Source organism: Zingiber officinale, chromosome 8B (assembly GCF_018446385.1).
Source record: "Zingiber officinale cultivar Zhangliang chromosome 8B, Zo_v1.1, whole genome shotgun sequence".
Lineage (NCBI taxonomy): Eukaryota > Viridiplantae > Streptophyta > Magnoliopsida > Zingiberales > Zingiberaceae > Zingiber > Zingiber officinale.
Genome location: NC_056001.1, coordinates 336,107 through 352,462, shown reverse-complemented (window position 1 = coordinate 352,462; position 16,356 = coordinate 336,107). Strand labels below are relative to the sequence as shown.

The 16,356-nt window shown below is 43.0% G+C and overlaps 1 protein-coding gene across 1 annotated transcript; it reads right to left on the bottom strand.

Annotated features, from left to right (window-relative positions):
• Positions 1-336: 336 nt before the first annotated feature.
• LOC122015547 (chloride channel protein CLC-a-like) lies at positions 337-16,003 on the bottom strand. The gene is made up of 3 exons (XM_042572503.1): positions 15,988-16,003; positions 1,059-1,261; positions 337-921 (listed from the first exon to the last, which is right to left on the bottom strand). The coding sequence occupies exons 1-3, from the start codon at positions 16,001-16,003 to the stop codon at positions 337-339; spliced, it is 804 nt and encodes a 267-aa protein (XP_042428437.1).
• Positions 16,004-16,356: the final 353 nt, after the last annotated feature.

Below are 16,356 nucleotides of genomic sequence, written 5' to 3'. Positions count from 1 at the left end.
GATCTCCATTCTCCCTTCTCCTCCTCTAAATCGCCCTTCCACCCCCGACGCCGCCTCCCCATCGACCCCTGCCGACCGTGCTCTCCTTCCTGCTTCTGCCATTCTCCCTTCTCCTCCTCTCTCCTTCCTGCTTCTGCCATTCTCCCTTCTCCTCCTCTCAATCGCCAGCATTGGATCAGTCAACGGGGCTGGATCTAGGGAAAGAAGGGCCTCTGGTGCACATCGGAAGCTGCATTGCGTCCCTGCTTAGCCAAGGCGGATCCGAGTCCGACGACTATCGGCTCAAGTGCAAGTGGCTCCGTTTCTTCATCAACGACCGGGACCGCGGGGATCTGATCACCTGCGGGGCCTCCTCTGGGGGAGGAGGAGGAGGTTGTTGGTGAGCTCGGGGAAGATGACGCAGAGGGAGACGGTCATCCGCATGGAGCTGGACATGAGGGCGGCGGCGCCGAGCACGGCGTAGAGGTCGTGACCGCTGTGGATGTAGCTTTGGAGGGCGAGAGCTAGCAGGCGGCCATAGGCGGAGCCCATGAGGATGATGGGAAGGAAGAGGCCGAAGGGGACGGCGATGCCGAAGGTGACGAGGCCGAGGACGCAGTAGAGCGGGAAGAAGATGAGAAGAGAGAGCAAGTGGAACTCGGAAGGGGTGGAGGAGGAGAAGATGTTGCGGACGGCGTCGTCATTGGTGGCGTAGAGGAGGCTGGCCAGGTCGTTGTAGTGCCCACTGGGGCAATTGAATTGCTTGAAGTTGTCGCTGCCCTCCGGCGTCGGGCACACTACCTCTGCCGAGTCGACACTGATCCAATGCACGACGCCAAGAACGACAGGCCGTAGAGGTAGATGGAGGTGAAGAGCGAGATGCTGAGACTCAGCACTAGCTTCGCCATTAATGGCGTCACAGTGGAATTCAATATTGTTGATCTCAAATCCAAAACAGATCGATGAATCTCGTCAAGTTTAAGATCAATAGACTCACTCGTTGATTTGGCCGTAAAGAATCAGAACTTTATGGAGGACAAAATTGTAGGCACTCCCTAGCAATCCCCTCGGACACCCACAAGCGCCACCAGAAGCAGGTCGTTGACATGGTACGACACCTTGACATCGTTGACATCGAAGAGGATGAGGCTGCCGCGGCCGAACAGCCCGCACTGCCCAGAGTTGCAGTACTCGATGAACCCCCGGAGCACCACCACCACGACGGCCGTGCTGAAGAAGGTCTGCCACAGCAGGGCGCTCCTCCACCACGTGGCCGCCTCCTCTAGGGAGAAGAGGAGAAGGGAGAATGGATAAGTTTGGCGTTTTTTTTTTCACGCGAAATGCCGACTGGTTAGAGAGTCCACTTAAGCAATTAATGACTGCCAACTAAGCGATTACCGATTAAAAATTTTAATTTTAAAAAAAAGGATTAAAATTGAAAAATATTATTAAGTTAGGGGACTAAAAGTGTAAATTAACACTTAACAGGATGAAAATTGGAAAAAAGGTAAGTTACAGAACCAAAATCATAATTTTCTCAACTATTATGTTTATTTTTTTCTCTTCATTTTTCTCATACTTCATCATAATTTTGTTTCTAAATAATTTATTAACAATGTGTGAAGAAGATAATCAATTAGTTTATTTTAGCATATGAAAACTGATAAAATGATATAAAGAATAATTTTTATGATCTTTTTTCTGTAAGTTGAATCCAAGCATTTCTAAGGACTAAAGTCACCATATCATCAATTCATTATTGATACAATAGTTGACATTGTTAGGATCTTAGATGGCTAGAGGGGGGGGTGAATAGCTCCTTTAAAAACTTAAACGAAAACTTCTACACAGATAATCGTTAGCACAGCGGAATTAGACAACTAAAGGAGAGAAAAACACAAGCACACTAACACTAGGATTTACGAGGTTCGGGGATAACTTGCCCCTACTCCTCGGCGTGTCCGTAAGGTGGACGACTCTTTGATCTTCGGTAGATCACACCCCGGATAAACTCCGGCTAGATCCTCCTTCTCGGTGGGGTAACCTCTCCACAAAGATCACAAGAGTAGATTTGAAAGTGAAGCACAATTACTTACAGAGTGTGGCTAAAGGATTGAACAGTTTAACTTACAGCCACGAAGCAGAAAAACAACGACAGGAGGAATCAGCCAAGAGCTCAACAAAAACGCACAGCCTCTTGCTTGAACGATAGAGAGAGTTTTTCCAGAGTGTTGGTCATCCTCTCCACTTCCTCCTTCTTATTTCTCTGCTTTCTTCACTGCGTTTGCCTGCATCGAATCACTGCAAACCAGTAGCGTATCACTGTCGCCAAACCAGGCGTCGCCAATCACGCTTCTTCCTCATCTGAATATCTGAGCTCACACCAATACCATCCTTGGTCTTCACTGGTGTCTCTGAACTCGAACCAATGAGGAAGAGTCAAGCTGATTGCAGCCAGTGAGCCAACTGAACAAGCCAGTGAACGTTGACAGTGGGAAAACCATTTTGTTTTATTCCTTTGATAGTCATTGATTTGAATTAAAACATCACCATGGTACCTGCAACCTGTTACTCAAAAAGCTCACAAGCAGATGTTAGATCAGACGTATAACAAACGAATCAGAAATCAGCAGAAACTGACAGTGTGTGCAGACAGTGTGGTGGATCGGTCAGCGGACCGATCCACACCTTTGGATTGAACTCTGATCGGTCGTGAAGACCGATCAGGGTATGGCCTGATCGGTCGACAGACCGATCAGGGTTTAATGGGTGTGGTTCCTCACACTCCTGAGATCGTCACCTGATCGGTCTGGAGACCGATCAGGATATGACCTGATCGGTCCGACAGACCGATCAGGGTTCATATGGATCGGTTCACGGACCGATCCACTGCCTTTTTCCTTCTCGCGACATCATCTCCTGATCGGTCTACAGACCGATCAGATTACACTCAGTGTGCTTCTGAGTGTTTCCTGATCGGTCGCCAGACCGATCAGAAACCCTAGTTTCACCAGATCGGTCTGTGCACCGATCAGGAAAACAAAATCCCACTGGATCGGTCTGTTGACCGATCCAACGCCCATGTGATATTGGGATTGGTCTTGAGAACGAGCTACCGATCCCTCTCTGACCTAGTCCGGAGAACGAGCTACCGAGCCCTCTCCGACTTCGTCCGGTCCAGAGAACGAGCTACCGAGCCCTCTCTGACCTAGTCCGGAGAACGAGCTACCGAGCCCTCTCCGACTTCGTCCGGTCCAGAGAACGAGCTACCGAGCCCTCTCCGACCACCCACGCCAAGTCTCCATACTTGGACTTTTCCCATGCCAAGCTCCCTGCTTGGACTTTTCACCGTGCCAAGCTCCCTGACTTGGATTTCCCTTTCCGGCTTCACTCACCGGGACTTTCCTCCCAATGGATCAACCTCGATCAATAGTCAGTCCGAGTTTGATTAATATCCGATACAAACTTAAATCAGTGTCAACATCAAAACAACAGCCAGGTCAGACTGTATCAACAATCTCCCCCTTTTTGTTGTTTGACAACACGATTTAAGTTTAGATCAGAATTGTTCAAATTTTCATAATTTTAGGGGAATCAAGATCCTCCCCCTAAGGCGGATACTCCACTATATGAGGGTCTTCAAATTTTCATTCATCTAAACTTAGTTATCTTCTCCCCCTTTGTCAAACACCGAAAAGGTGCGAATACGGTAAGATAACATAAAGAGCTCCCCCTTAACCCTTACTGTCTGTTTCGTAAAGCACTTAGAATGCCCTCTAAGTGTATTATAAGACAGTAATAAAGAAATAAAGGACAAACAAGACATGCAAGTGAACAGCATATTAATATCCAATAGAAAATGAAGCATAATAAAGAGCAAGCAAATAGAAAACGGAGTAGCATAAATACAGGAGTAGCATCAGAAGTGCAAACATCCAGGTCAGTCATAAAGACTAACAAATAACATCCAAAATACAGACAGCCAACAAACAAACTGTGTCAATCAACATCCTCACACTAAGGAATATCACCATCATCGGCAGGAGGGGTGAAATCCTGAGGCGGCACGCTGGAGGATGGATATCCTGGGTAAGACTCCGGAGGCGGGTAGCGTGCCATCCATCCGAGTAGCAACTGCTGTGTCACCACCTGATGACTGCGCATATCATCGAAACGCTGGTCAATATGCCCGCGTAGATCATCATAGCGCTGGTCTATCCGAATACGCAAGCCATCCAGCTCAGCAGATATCATCTCATCATGCCGATCAAAACGGCTCTCCCGCTCGGCGATCTGCCAGCGCAGATCAGGATCGTCCTCTCCATCGTCAGCAGCAGGAGGAGGAGCAGCAACAGGAGCAACCTGTCGTGGAGGTCCCCGTGGTAACTCACCCAAAACTCTCCCATCCTTCCACTGAACACCCCCATTTTGTCCAATGATGCCAGACTTGGAAAATGCCCGTTTCCCAAGTCGGCAATCCTGCCTGACCATTTTGACTACCCTACCCTTAGACACATCAATCTGAAGGGTCTCGAGCCAATCAGTAATTATATGCCCATAAGGCATATAAACAGTGGAGCCGCTGGGCCGAGAATATGAAATGATCGAAGAGTAGATGCTGGACATAATGTCAAAGTCGAGACGCCGACGTAACCCATACAGCATCAAACAATGATAGGGTCGGATCTCAGCAAGAGGTTTGGATGTAATTGGAAGAATACAGTTTGTGACTATCTTAAAAAGAATATAGTCAGGGGCAGATAGTCGTAGGGCAGCAAAAGTGGGAAAGTCAACATCCAACTCATCTAGGTCATCTGGTCTAGGATGACCGAAGAAGTACTCATAGATGGAGTCAGGTGAGACATCAAGTGGAGGACATAATGATTCTGGTAAATCAGGATAAATTGAGAAAAGATCCCCCGTACACATCCGGCAGCCTAGATACCCAAAAAATTCTCTGATGGAGAAATCGATAGATCTTTTAGCGACTCGGGTTTTATAAACACCATCACTGTTCTGATGAAGATTGTTATAGAACTCAGAAACTAGGTCAAGGTTGATGTCCCTCTCTAAGTAGACTACCGAGTCAAGTTTAAAATAGGCTAGGGTTTCGGACACAGAAGGACAAAATTCATCCATATACTTGCGATCCACAGATCGACATGGAAGCAGCTTGAATGTCCTCTGTTGAAATGCTTGCTCAAAATGGTGGTTTGGGAATCTACTAGAACCAGCTGGTTGGGGTCGAGAGGGAGCAGGAGACTTGGATTTCTCAGCTGGGGACTTAGAAGAACTCTCACCGGCTGCTTTCTTCCTAAATAGATAAAGATTTGGACACGGTCGGGGCAAATGGGAGTCCACGGGAGCCACACAGAGAGAACCGAGACAACACACATAGAGAAAATGTGAAAAGAAGTTAAAACGCTAAGAATGAATAAACCTCGGAAGGAAGAAGAGTTACCTGGGCGCCATTGTAACCTTCGGCTTTTAGAAGATGATGGGTCGAGAAGACGGGAGGAAAGGAGGGGCGTCGGCTAGGTTATGAGTCGGTCGGCTAGGGTTTTGAGAAGGAAGAAGATCGGGAAGAGAGTGGGTCGGGAGGTGTTAATGAGGGGATAGTGCACAGTGTGATCTGATCGGACGGCTGTCCGAACAGAGAAATCCTGACCGATCAGGAAACATCCTGATCGGTCAGTGATCATCCTGATCGGTCGTGGAGACCGATCAGATGTGGATCAGTGGGCTGCGATCTGTGCCGGTGTCTCCTGATCGATCCCTGGATCGATCAGTGAACCTTCTGTGTCAGGAATTTCCTGTCCTGATCGGTCGTGGAGACCGATCAGGTATCGTCAAATCTCCTGATCGGTCGTGGAGACCGATCAGGGAACCTCCTGATCGGTCCCCGGACCGATCAGAGGTCGATCAGTAGCGAATGAACTCTACTGATCGGTCGTAGAGACCGATCAGATATCGGCCTGATCGGTCCATGGACCGATCAGTGTCTGATAATCCTGAAATTCTGATTTCAGTAACTGAAATTTTTGAGCCGTTGTTGATCGAGAATTCTGAGAAGTTCACCAACTAAGAATTCAGAACCTCCCAAATTCATAACCTAGTACCTAAGGATCAACACCCACAATTATGAAAAAAATGAACTCTTATGGCCTGAGCGTGTTTAGAGCCCGAAAGTTTCAGACTTCAAAACCCAAAAACTCAGACATTTGGAATCTTAGAGTTCCAATCTTAGATAACCTTATAAAACTATTACCTATAGTGAACCAAGGTATTAGTTAAGACCTAGGATTGCTATGATCAGTTTCAAGTTTGTCAAAATATAAACAACTTGTCCTAATTTTCAAACAAGGCATGAAAGCTGAAATTCTTGATCCTTGTTATGTTTAGTTTCAAGTTTGTCAAAATATATCCAAGTTGTTATTATTTCCTTTAATAACCTATCGTTTTATCAATCAAAGTCATGACATGAACCAAGCAACAATACCAATCAACACATCAACCATCAACCATGATTAGAAAATTTCTAGGCAAAAGTCCAACCAAGATTCCTTGGTTGGAATATATGAGTAAGATCTAGGAGCCAAATACACATGAATTATGTAATGGCCTTCCTCATACTCAATTAATGTCTCTTCAACCTAATTATTCAAGGGATGCATGATACATTTTGAATAATTGGGTTGATCCTAGCATCTCACCCCATTTCTAGCAAACAAAAGTATTTTGTTAAACCTTATAGTTTGTGTGAGATGTTCCCAAGTTGCCCAAATTATTGTCCCAATTACTCTAGTCATTTTAATAGTCCTTATTGATCATGGTGAAGTTCTAATGACCTAAGGAGCCAAACACATTCCCAATTCCCTCCTTAAATGACTAAATTCATTCTCCGGAAGGGGTTTGGTGAAAATATCAGCTAGGTTTGACTTTGACTCCACATATGTGAGCACAATGTCACCCCTAGCTACGTGATCTCTAATGAAGTGATGACGCACTTCAATGTGCTTGGTCCTTGAGTGATGGACTAGATTTTTAGTTAGGTTGATCGTGCTAATGTTGTCACATAGCACTTGTACACTCTTATAAGAAAGTCCATAATCCTCTAGGGTGTGTATCATCCACAACAATTGTGATACACTCTCTCCCATGGCAATATATTCGGCCTCGGTCGTGGAGAGAGCAACACAATGTTGCTTCCGACTTGACCAACTAACTAAAGATGAACCTAAAAATTGGCAACCCCCACTAGTGCTTTTCCGATCCAATTTGCACCCAGCATAGTCGGAATCGGTATAGCCTATCAAGTCAAAAGACTCTGTACGAGGGTACCATAGACCTACTCGAATTATGCCCTTAAGGTATCTCAATATTCTCTTAACTACAATTAAATGAGATTCCTTGGCACAGACTTGATATCTAGCGCACATGCCCACAGCAAAAAGTATGTCTGGTCGACTAGCTGTGAGATATAGAAGACTACCAATCATGCTTCTATATTGCGTTAGATCAATTGGTTTTCCACTCTCATCATTGTCAAGGCGAGTGCTTGTCGCCATTGGAGTGGACATTTCCTTAGAGTCACTCATATTGAATTTTCTAAGCATCTCTTGAGTGTATTTCGTCTGATGGACATAAATGCCATCTCGAGTTTGTTTGATTTCAAGTCCAAGGAAGAATGTCAATTCTCCTACTAGACTCATCTCAAACTCACTTTCCATGTGAGAAATAAATTCATTCAAATAGCCCTTGTTATTTGAGCCACAAATTATGTCATCGACATATACTTGGGCTACAAATATGTTTTCACCATCTCTTCGTAGAAATAGTGTTGGGTCTATTTGTCCTCTTACAAAACCCTTCTCTAGTAAATATGTTGACAACCTTTCGTACCAAGCTCGTGGTGCTTGTTTAAGCCCATAGAGAGCTTTCTTGAGCTTGTATACGTGGTTTGGAGCTTCGGTACTCACAAACCCCGGTGGTTGTTCAACATAGACCTCTTCTTTAATGAAACCATTTAAGAAGGCAGATTTAACATCCATTTGATAGAGCTTGAAACCTCTATGTGCAGCAAAAGCTAGCATCAAACGAATGGACTCTAATCGGGCCACGGGAGCATAAGTCTCATCATAATCGAGACCTTCGACTTGACTATAGCCCTTGGCTACAAGTCTTGCCTTGTTTCTTACAACTTCTCCCTTTTGATTTAACTTATTTTTGAAGACCCATTTAGTTCCAATAATGGTGGTCTTCTTAGGTCTAGGAACTAAGTCCCACACTTGGCTCCTTTCAAATTGACCTAATTCGTCTTGCATAGCTATGATCCAATCAGGATCGTGCAATGCTTCATCAACTAGTCTTGGTTCAATCTCTGAAATCAATGCAACTTCATTAGACTCATTTCTAAAGAATGACCTAGTCCTAACCCCTTGTTGGATATCTCCCACAATTTGATCTTGGGGATGACTAGTGGTTATCCTAGATTGTCTTGGTGTTGGTGGTGCCTCATGAATGGTCTCACTAGGCACAGGCAAGGACTCAATATCAGGCAAGGGATCAACCGGAGCCCTTTGTTGCCTTTGCTCATCGTCATCAGAGTCAACCTCGACTCTTTCTTCATTTTGATCATTCAAACTTAGATTTCTAAGTTCAAGTTGAATTTCTCCTACATCCCTTGATTGTTCATTTGATTGAGGGATTTCTTCAAAAGCTACATCAGAGGACTCTTCAATCAATTTAGTCCTATTGTTGTAGACTCGATAGCCTTTGCTGGTGAGCGAGTACCCGACCAGTATCCCTTCATCAGCCTTGGCCGAAAATTTTCCAAGATGGTCCTTGGTGTTCAAAATAAACACCTTACAACCAAACACCCTAAGATGTTTAATTGTAGGTGGTTTCCCAAACCAAAGTTCATGAGGAGTCTTTCCTAAAAACCTATGTATCAGGATTCGGTTTTGCACATAGCAAGCTGTATTCACAGCTTCAGCCCACAAGTAACTCGGTAGTGAGTACTCATTGAGCATGCTTCGTGCAGCCTCTTGTAAGACTCGGTTCTTTCTCTCCACAACCTCATTTTGCTGTGGGGTCCTTGGAGTTGAGAACTCATGTCTATACCCTTTTGCTTGACAAAATTCTAAGAACCTATGGTTTTGAAATTCACCACCATGATCACTTCTAATGGTTTTAATTGTTGTTGATTTTTCATTTTCAGTTCTTCTACAAAAAGAAATAAAAATATCTATGGTTTGATCCTTAGTTTTCAAAAAGAAGGTCCATGTATATCTAGTAAAATCATCAATAATTACTAAACAATATCTACTACCATTCAATGAAATGACATTGTTACAATCAAACAAGTCCATATGTAATAAGTCTAAGGCAGTAGATGTACTCACAATGCTTTTACCTTTATGAGATGCTTTTGTTTGCTTACCCATTTGACATGCATCACATAGTTTGTTCTTTTGGTACTTGATGCTTGGCAAGCCTCGTACTAGTCCTTTGTTGGCCAACTTCCGAATGTTCTTCATGTTTACATGTGCCAACCTTCTATGCCAAAGCCAAGACTCTTCTTCTTTTGACATGAAACACTTAATCAAAGCATTAGTAGCACTTTTAAACGATACTTGATAAATATTATCAATCCTTGTGCCTACTAGTACCGTGTCAAGTGTGTCAATGTGTTTAACCAAACATTGACTTGAATGAAATTCAATTGTGTAACCCGTATCACACAATTGACTGACACTTAGGAGATTAAAAGTCATCCCCTTGACTAGAAGAACATTCTTGATGTGGAGACATTCGGATATATGAATGTCTCCAACCCTATAACCTTAAGACTACCATTATTGCCAAAAGACACATTACCTCTATTTTTATTTTGTATGGTAGAGAATAGTGACTTGTCCCCTGTCATGTGCTTGGAGCATCCACTATCAACAAACCAAGTTGATAGACGCTCCCCCTCGACCAATGCCTACAAGACACGAAAGACGGATGTTTTAGGTACCCAAATTCTGGGACCTAATGCATCTACAATGAGAGACTTAGGCACCCATGCCTTAGTCACCTTCTTCCTAGTCTCATGAACCCTAGAAACATGTGTTCTATGAAATTGGGTTCTTGACACTAAAGAAATAAAACTAGACTCCTTAGGTTGGTATCCTAATCCAGCCTTGTTGTAGACCGCCCTTTGGGCATTTAGAATCATGTCTAAGGTCTTAGAGCTGGTTGAGAATTTCTCAAGCATTTTCTTGAGCTTCTCAATTTCACCCTTCAAGGTTTTGTTTTCATCCTCTAGGGCCTCTTGATAAAGGTCATCGACCTCATCTTCCCTAAGGGCCCTTAATTTCTCTATTTCATCTTTTAGCAGTTTAGTTTCTGTTTTTTATTTTTTAAGGGAAGTAGACAAATGTGCAATTGTTTTATAACACTTTTCTAAATGGGGAGATGTTACCTCTTCATCATCCGAAGATGATGAAGTCGCGGCTGAAGAGCTTGAGTCCTCACTCTCGGACTCGGACTCCTCTCTTGCCATGAGGGCTAACTACCGTGTACTCTTCTCCCTCTTCTCTTCCTCAGATGAACTTGAAGAAGACTCATCCCATGTAGCTTTTAGAGCCTTCTTCTTCTTGACTCTTTCCTCCTTCTTTTTGGCTCGTTCCTCCTTCCTTTTTAATTTTGGACACTCGCTCCGATAGTGTCCCTTTTTGCTGCACTCATAACATGTAACATTAGTTTTGTCAATATTTTGTTCACTAGGTTTACCTTTCCCTTTGTATCTTCTGCTCCTTCTCATGATTCTTCTCACGAAGTTGGCCATCTCGCTTGATGATGATTCCCCTTCATCATCGGACTCGGAGGAGGATGAAGATGAAACAATTTCTTTCTCCTTCTTCTTTTCTCTCTTCCTTCTTCCCTCCTTGCTCTTTTCTTCTGCAACCAAAGCAATACCTTTCTCTTTTTGCCCTTTGTTAGCAAGTTCATGTAACTCCATTTCACAAAAAAAATCATCTAACTTAACAATGGAAAGATCCTTGGATACCTTGTAGGCATCCACCATAGATGACCACAAGGCATTCCTAGGAAAAGCTTTTAGAGCATACCTTACGAGGTCACGGTTTTCTACTCGTTCATCCACCGAATGGAGACCATTGATGATCTCCTTGAACCTTCCATGTATCTCACTTACAGTTTCATTTTCCTTCATGACAAGGTTCTGTAGTTGGTTTAGGAACAAATCCCTCTTGGCGATCCGAGAGTCTCGAGTCCCTTCTTGGAGCACGATGAGCTTGTTCCATAGATCCTTCGCACTTGTGAAAGGACCAACCTTGACAAGTTGATCCTTGGCTATCCCACATTGCAAAGTGACAACCGCCTTGGCATCGGCTTGTCCCTTGCGAGTTTGCTCGGTTGACCATCTCGATGAGTCAAGTTCCTTACCTTCTTCATCCTTTGGAGGTGAGAATCCCTCCTTGACGGAGAACCACATGGAGATATCGGTCTTGAGGTAATACTCCATGCGACTTTTCCAGTATTGAAAATCTGCTCCATCGAAATAAGGTGGACGGTTGGTGCTGAGTCCCTCCTTCATGGCCATTGTTTAGCTCTTTGGGTTGTTAAGCCGTAATGAAGATCACCAGGCTCTGATACCACTTGTTAGGATCTTAGATGGCTAGAGGGGGGGTGAATAGCTCCTTTAAAAACTTAAACGAAAACTTCTACACAGATAATCGTTAGCACAGCGGAATTAGACAACTAAAGGAGAGAAAAACACAAGCACACTAACACTAGGATTTACGAGGTTCGGGGATAACTTGCCCCTAATCCTCGGCGTGTCCGTAAGGTGGACGACTCCTTGATCTTCGGTAGATCGCACCCCGGATAAACTCCGGCTAGATCCTCCTTCTCGGTGGAGTAACCTCTCCACAAAGATCACAAGAGTAGATTTGAAAGTGAAGCACAATTACTTACAGAGTGTGGCTAAAGGATTGAACAGTTTAACTTACAGCCACGAAGCAGAAAAACAACGACAGGAGGAATCAGCCAAGAGCTCAACAAAAACACACAGCCTCTTGCTTGAACGACAGAGAGAGTTTTTCCAGAGTGTTAGCCTCTCCACTTCCTCCTTCTTATTTCTCTGCTTTCTTCACTGCGTTTGCCTGCATCGAATCACTGCAAACCAGTAGCGTATCATTGTCGCCAAACCAGGCGTCGCCAATCACGCTTCTTCCTCATCTGAATATCTGAGCTCACACCAATACCATCCTTGGTCTTCACTGGTGTCTCTGAACTCGAACCAATGAGGAAGAGTCAAGCTGATTGCAGCCAGTGAGCCAACTGAACAAGCCAGTGAACGTTGACGCTTCTTTTGCACAATCTGCAGCGATAACCAGTGGAAAAACCATTTTGTTTTATTCCTTTGATAGTCATTGATTTGAATTAAAACATCACCATGGTACCTGCAACCTGTTACTCAAAAAGCTCACAAGCAGATGTTAGATCAGACGTATAACAAACGAATCAGAAATCAGCAGAAACTGACAGTGTGTGCAGACAGTGTGGTGGATCGGTCAGCGGACCGATCCACACCTTTGGATTGAACTCTGATCGGTCGTGAAGACCGATCAGGGTATGGCCTGATCGGTCGACAGACCGATCAGGGTTTAATGGGTGCGGTTCCTCGCACTCCTGAGATCGTCACCTGATCGGTCTGGAGACCGATCAGGATATGACCTGATCGGTCCGACAGACCGATCAGGGTTCATATGGATCGGTTCACGGACCGATCCACTTCCTTTTTCCTTCTCGCGACATCATCTCCTGATCGGTCTACAGACCGATCAGATTACACTCAGTAGGCTACTGAGTGTTTCCTGATCGGTCTACAGACCGATCAGATTACACTCAGTGTGCTTCTGAGTGTTTCCTGATCGGTCGCCAGACCGATCAGAAACCCTAGTTTCAGCAGATCGGTCTGTGCACCGATCAGGAAAACAAAATCCCACTGGATCGGTCTGTTGACCGATCCAACGCCCATGTGATATTGGGATTGGTCTTGAGAACGAGCTACCGATCCCTCTCTGACCTAGTCCGGAGAACGAGCTACCGAGCCCTCTCCGACTTCGTCCGGTCCAGAGAACGAGCTACCGAGCCCTCTCTGACCTAGTCCGGAGAACGAGCTACCGAGCCCTCTCCGACTTCGTCCGGTCCAGAGAACGAGCTACCGAGCCCTCTCTGACCACTCCGTGCCAAGTCTCCATACTTGGACTTTTCCCATGCCAAGCTCCCTGCTTGGACTTTTCACCAGATGTCTGGTCAACCTTGACTCATCTGGATTTCCCTTGCCTGGCTTCACTCACCAGGACTTTCCCTCCCAATGGATCAACCTCAATCAGTAGTCAGTCTGAGTTTGATTAATATCTGATACAAACTTAAATCAGTGTCAACATCAAAACAACAGCCAGGTCAGACTGTATCAACAGACATGACAACTTTTATTTTTGGATTTTCTTGTATTAGGTATAAAGTATAAACTAAGTAGTAGTTTTAGTTTTTTTTATTAGTTTTAATATATTTATGATGTCCTAAGAAGATATTTTAGCTTTTAATGGTTATGTACCACGAAATCGTTTTAATTTATTTGTATTGTACTAAAAAATTGTTTGAGTCTCTATAGATTTTTTTTTAAAAAAAATATTTTTCGGGATATTCTTACGGGTCCCTACCCGATCCCGAATATTCGGGATCCCGAACATTCGGGTCCCGACACTTTTCGGGTACGGGATCGGGAGAAAAAAAATTCCCAATTTTTATCGGGACGGGTATTGGGTAAGGGGGTTACGGGACGGGTCCCGACCCTATCCCACCCCTAATCATAATACAGGGTGTCGACACCGAAATCGATAGAAAGAGCGTCAGCGCCGAAATCGACAGCATAGGACGTCGGCGTCGAAATCAGCAAAAAAAAGAGCGTCAGCGCCGAAATCGACAAGACAAGGTATCAGCATTGAAATCGTCAGAAAAGAGCGTCGGCATAGAAATTGGCAACACAGGGTGTTGACATCGAAATCACTAGAAAATGATGTCGCGCCGAAATAGATAGCAGCAGTAGGAGGTGACAACGGCAACAGGAAGCAATAACAGGAGTAGTTGAAAAAACTAGGTCAGAGAAGGAGAACCACCCTGATACCATGTAAAAATTAAGAAAAATAAAAAACTAGCTGTATTATTGAATCTAAAATTTAAAATTAGCAATACAGAATATAAGATCTTATATAGAAATCCTATCCTTTAATTATAAAAGAGAAAATTACCAAATTGATATAAAAGTTATAAATAAATAAATATATATAATTTAACAGTGCTTTGGAATCTAAAAAAACCTTTAAGCTTTTTAATGTTGATCACATTTATCGACTCGATGAGAAATTATATTCTCTTGATTTTGATGCACAAGATTTACATCACTTGAGATTACAATTGGATCTCTATAAGATTGATATTGATAGGTATGAAAGATTTCAGAATTTATTAACTATTTTTTAATTATATCATTAGTTAAAACAAATAAGATAAAAATACAATTTAATTGACTGATGATTTTTTTTCTCATTTATTATAGTTTATATATTATAGCTATATCATTTACTTATATATATTAAATTTTAATTTTTTCCATTTTTACAATAATTTCATTTTTAACTATGAAACTGGTTAAAACAGTTCTTTATAATAAGATGAAAGAAGAATGATATATTAATTAATCAGTTTGATTATAAGAAAAATCGAGGAGTACAACTTCAATAGTATTCTTCGTTCTATGTTTTAATTTTGAATGTATTGAATATTAAATATTTTTATTTTATATTTTCAAAAAATTAATAATCATATTTTTATTTATATTTTTGAATTAATTAATTTTATATATTCCGATGGTGAACCTAGATAAATTTAGATACACCCCTGGGAGTAACCAGTTCGGATTTTCTGTCCCCAAGTTTCTCTGTCCCCGTGTCCCCCATCGACCGGATGGACCAGATTACATCTCAAGGCATCATGACATCTTTAAAATGTGTGCAGTATCTTCGTGATGTGTAAGACATCCTTGAGATGTAATCTGATCCGTCCAATCGGTAAAGAGACATGGGGATAAAGAAATTTAGGAACAGAAAATCTGAACTCAGGAGTAAGTGGGCTGGTGCACACCATGCTATGGTTGTCGTTAGCACAAATTAGCTTGCATGGTTCATAAGTTGTGTCATGCATATTTAATGTCTATCTCAAACCATACCTGCTCTAACAAACAATAAGTTTGACACAACCTACAGGCTATACCGCTATAGATTACTAATTTAGTCTCATATTTTGTATAAAATATTAATATTAACTATTTTATATAAATCTTAATAATATATATTTTATTAATTATTAAAAGAATAGAGCCAGCTGCAAGTATAAGTTGGGCTTGATACAACATTATCAGTACTTGAGTTCTAACTTGTGCTAGGCTTAACCTCTAACAATTAATTTGGTTTGACACCGGCCACCATTTGCCCACGTGGAACTTCCTAAAAGTTGTTGTGGGGGTGACAGACGACGATCAGAATTCGCCCCATGATTTGATGATGGGGCTGATGGAGTGGTGCTACCGTAAGCCTAACAACCCGGATCCCTACAAAATTAAAAGTCATAATTAATTATTGTAGTATCCGATTGGAGTTAGTGTACATGGAAAGGTGTGCCTAGAAAACAACACGTGCTTTTATGGCTAGTTTGCAGATTGGAATTTTTTAATAAAAAGTGTTATTTAATTATTTTGTTTTTAAACAGGTAGCCGATTAAATTCAAGTGGCGTGTAGGTTCACCCACCGTACACTTTATGCAACCCTGAAGGGAGCAGCGTCTCAGGTTTGCTTGCCCAAAACAGTGTGCACGCGAGGCCGCACCAAATTTACATTTAAAGACTAAAATTACGCAACTGCCCATGCGACGAACCTTCGTAGAGGCACATCACGCCAACCAAATGCCTCGACGGCACCAAAGCGGCTGCTTGGTCTATCTTAAGCTCTGAGCTACGTCCACGCGTTTACGCCGTCTCATTTGCCACGTAAACGGTGTTTCCCGATGAGCTAAAGCAAGCTGTCAACGTTTCTCCTTTTAAAGCCCGATTGACCAAGTCAACTGCCGATATATAGACGGACGGGTAAATATTACGTGTCCGATAAGAACATGGAATGGGTCTCAAGTCCCCGTGATGCATACCAAAATTGGACTTGTACCTGTTCTAAGAACAGGGGATTTTTGTGATTGTCCACCTAATAACTAACCATGACTTTCGACGGGTAAATTTTACGTGTCCGATAA

Excerpts from the sequence above, each read along its gene's own strand:
- LOC122015547 (XM_042572503.1), bottom strand. Across the intron at positions 922-1,058 it reads ACCTGCTTCTGGTGGCGCTT|ATCAACAATATTGAATTCCA; the intron begins GTGGGTGTCCGA and ends TTTGGATTTGAG.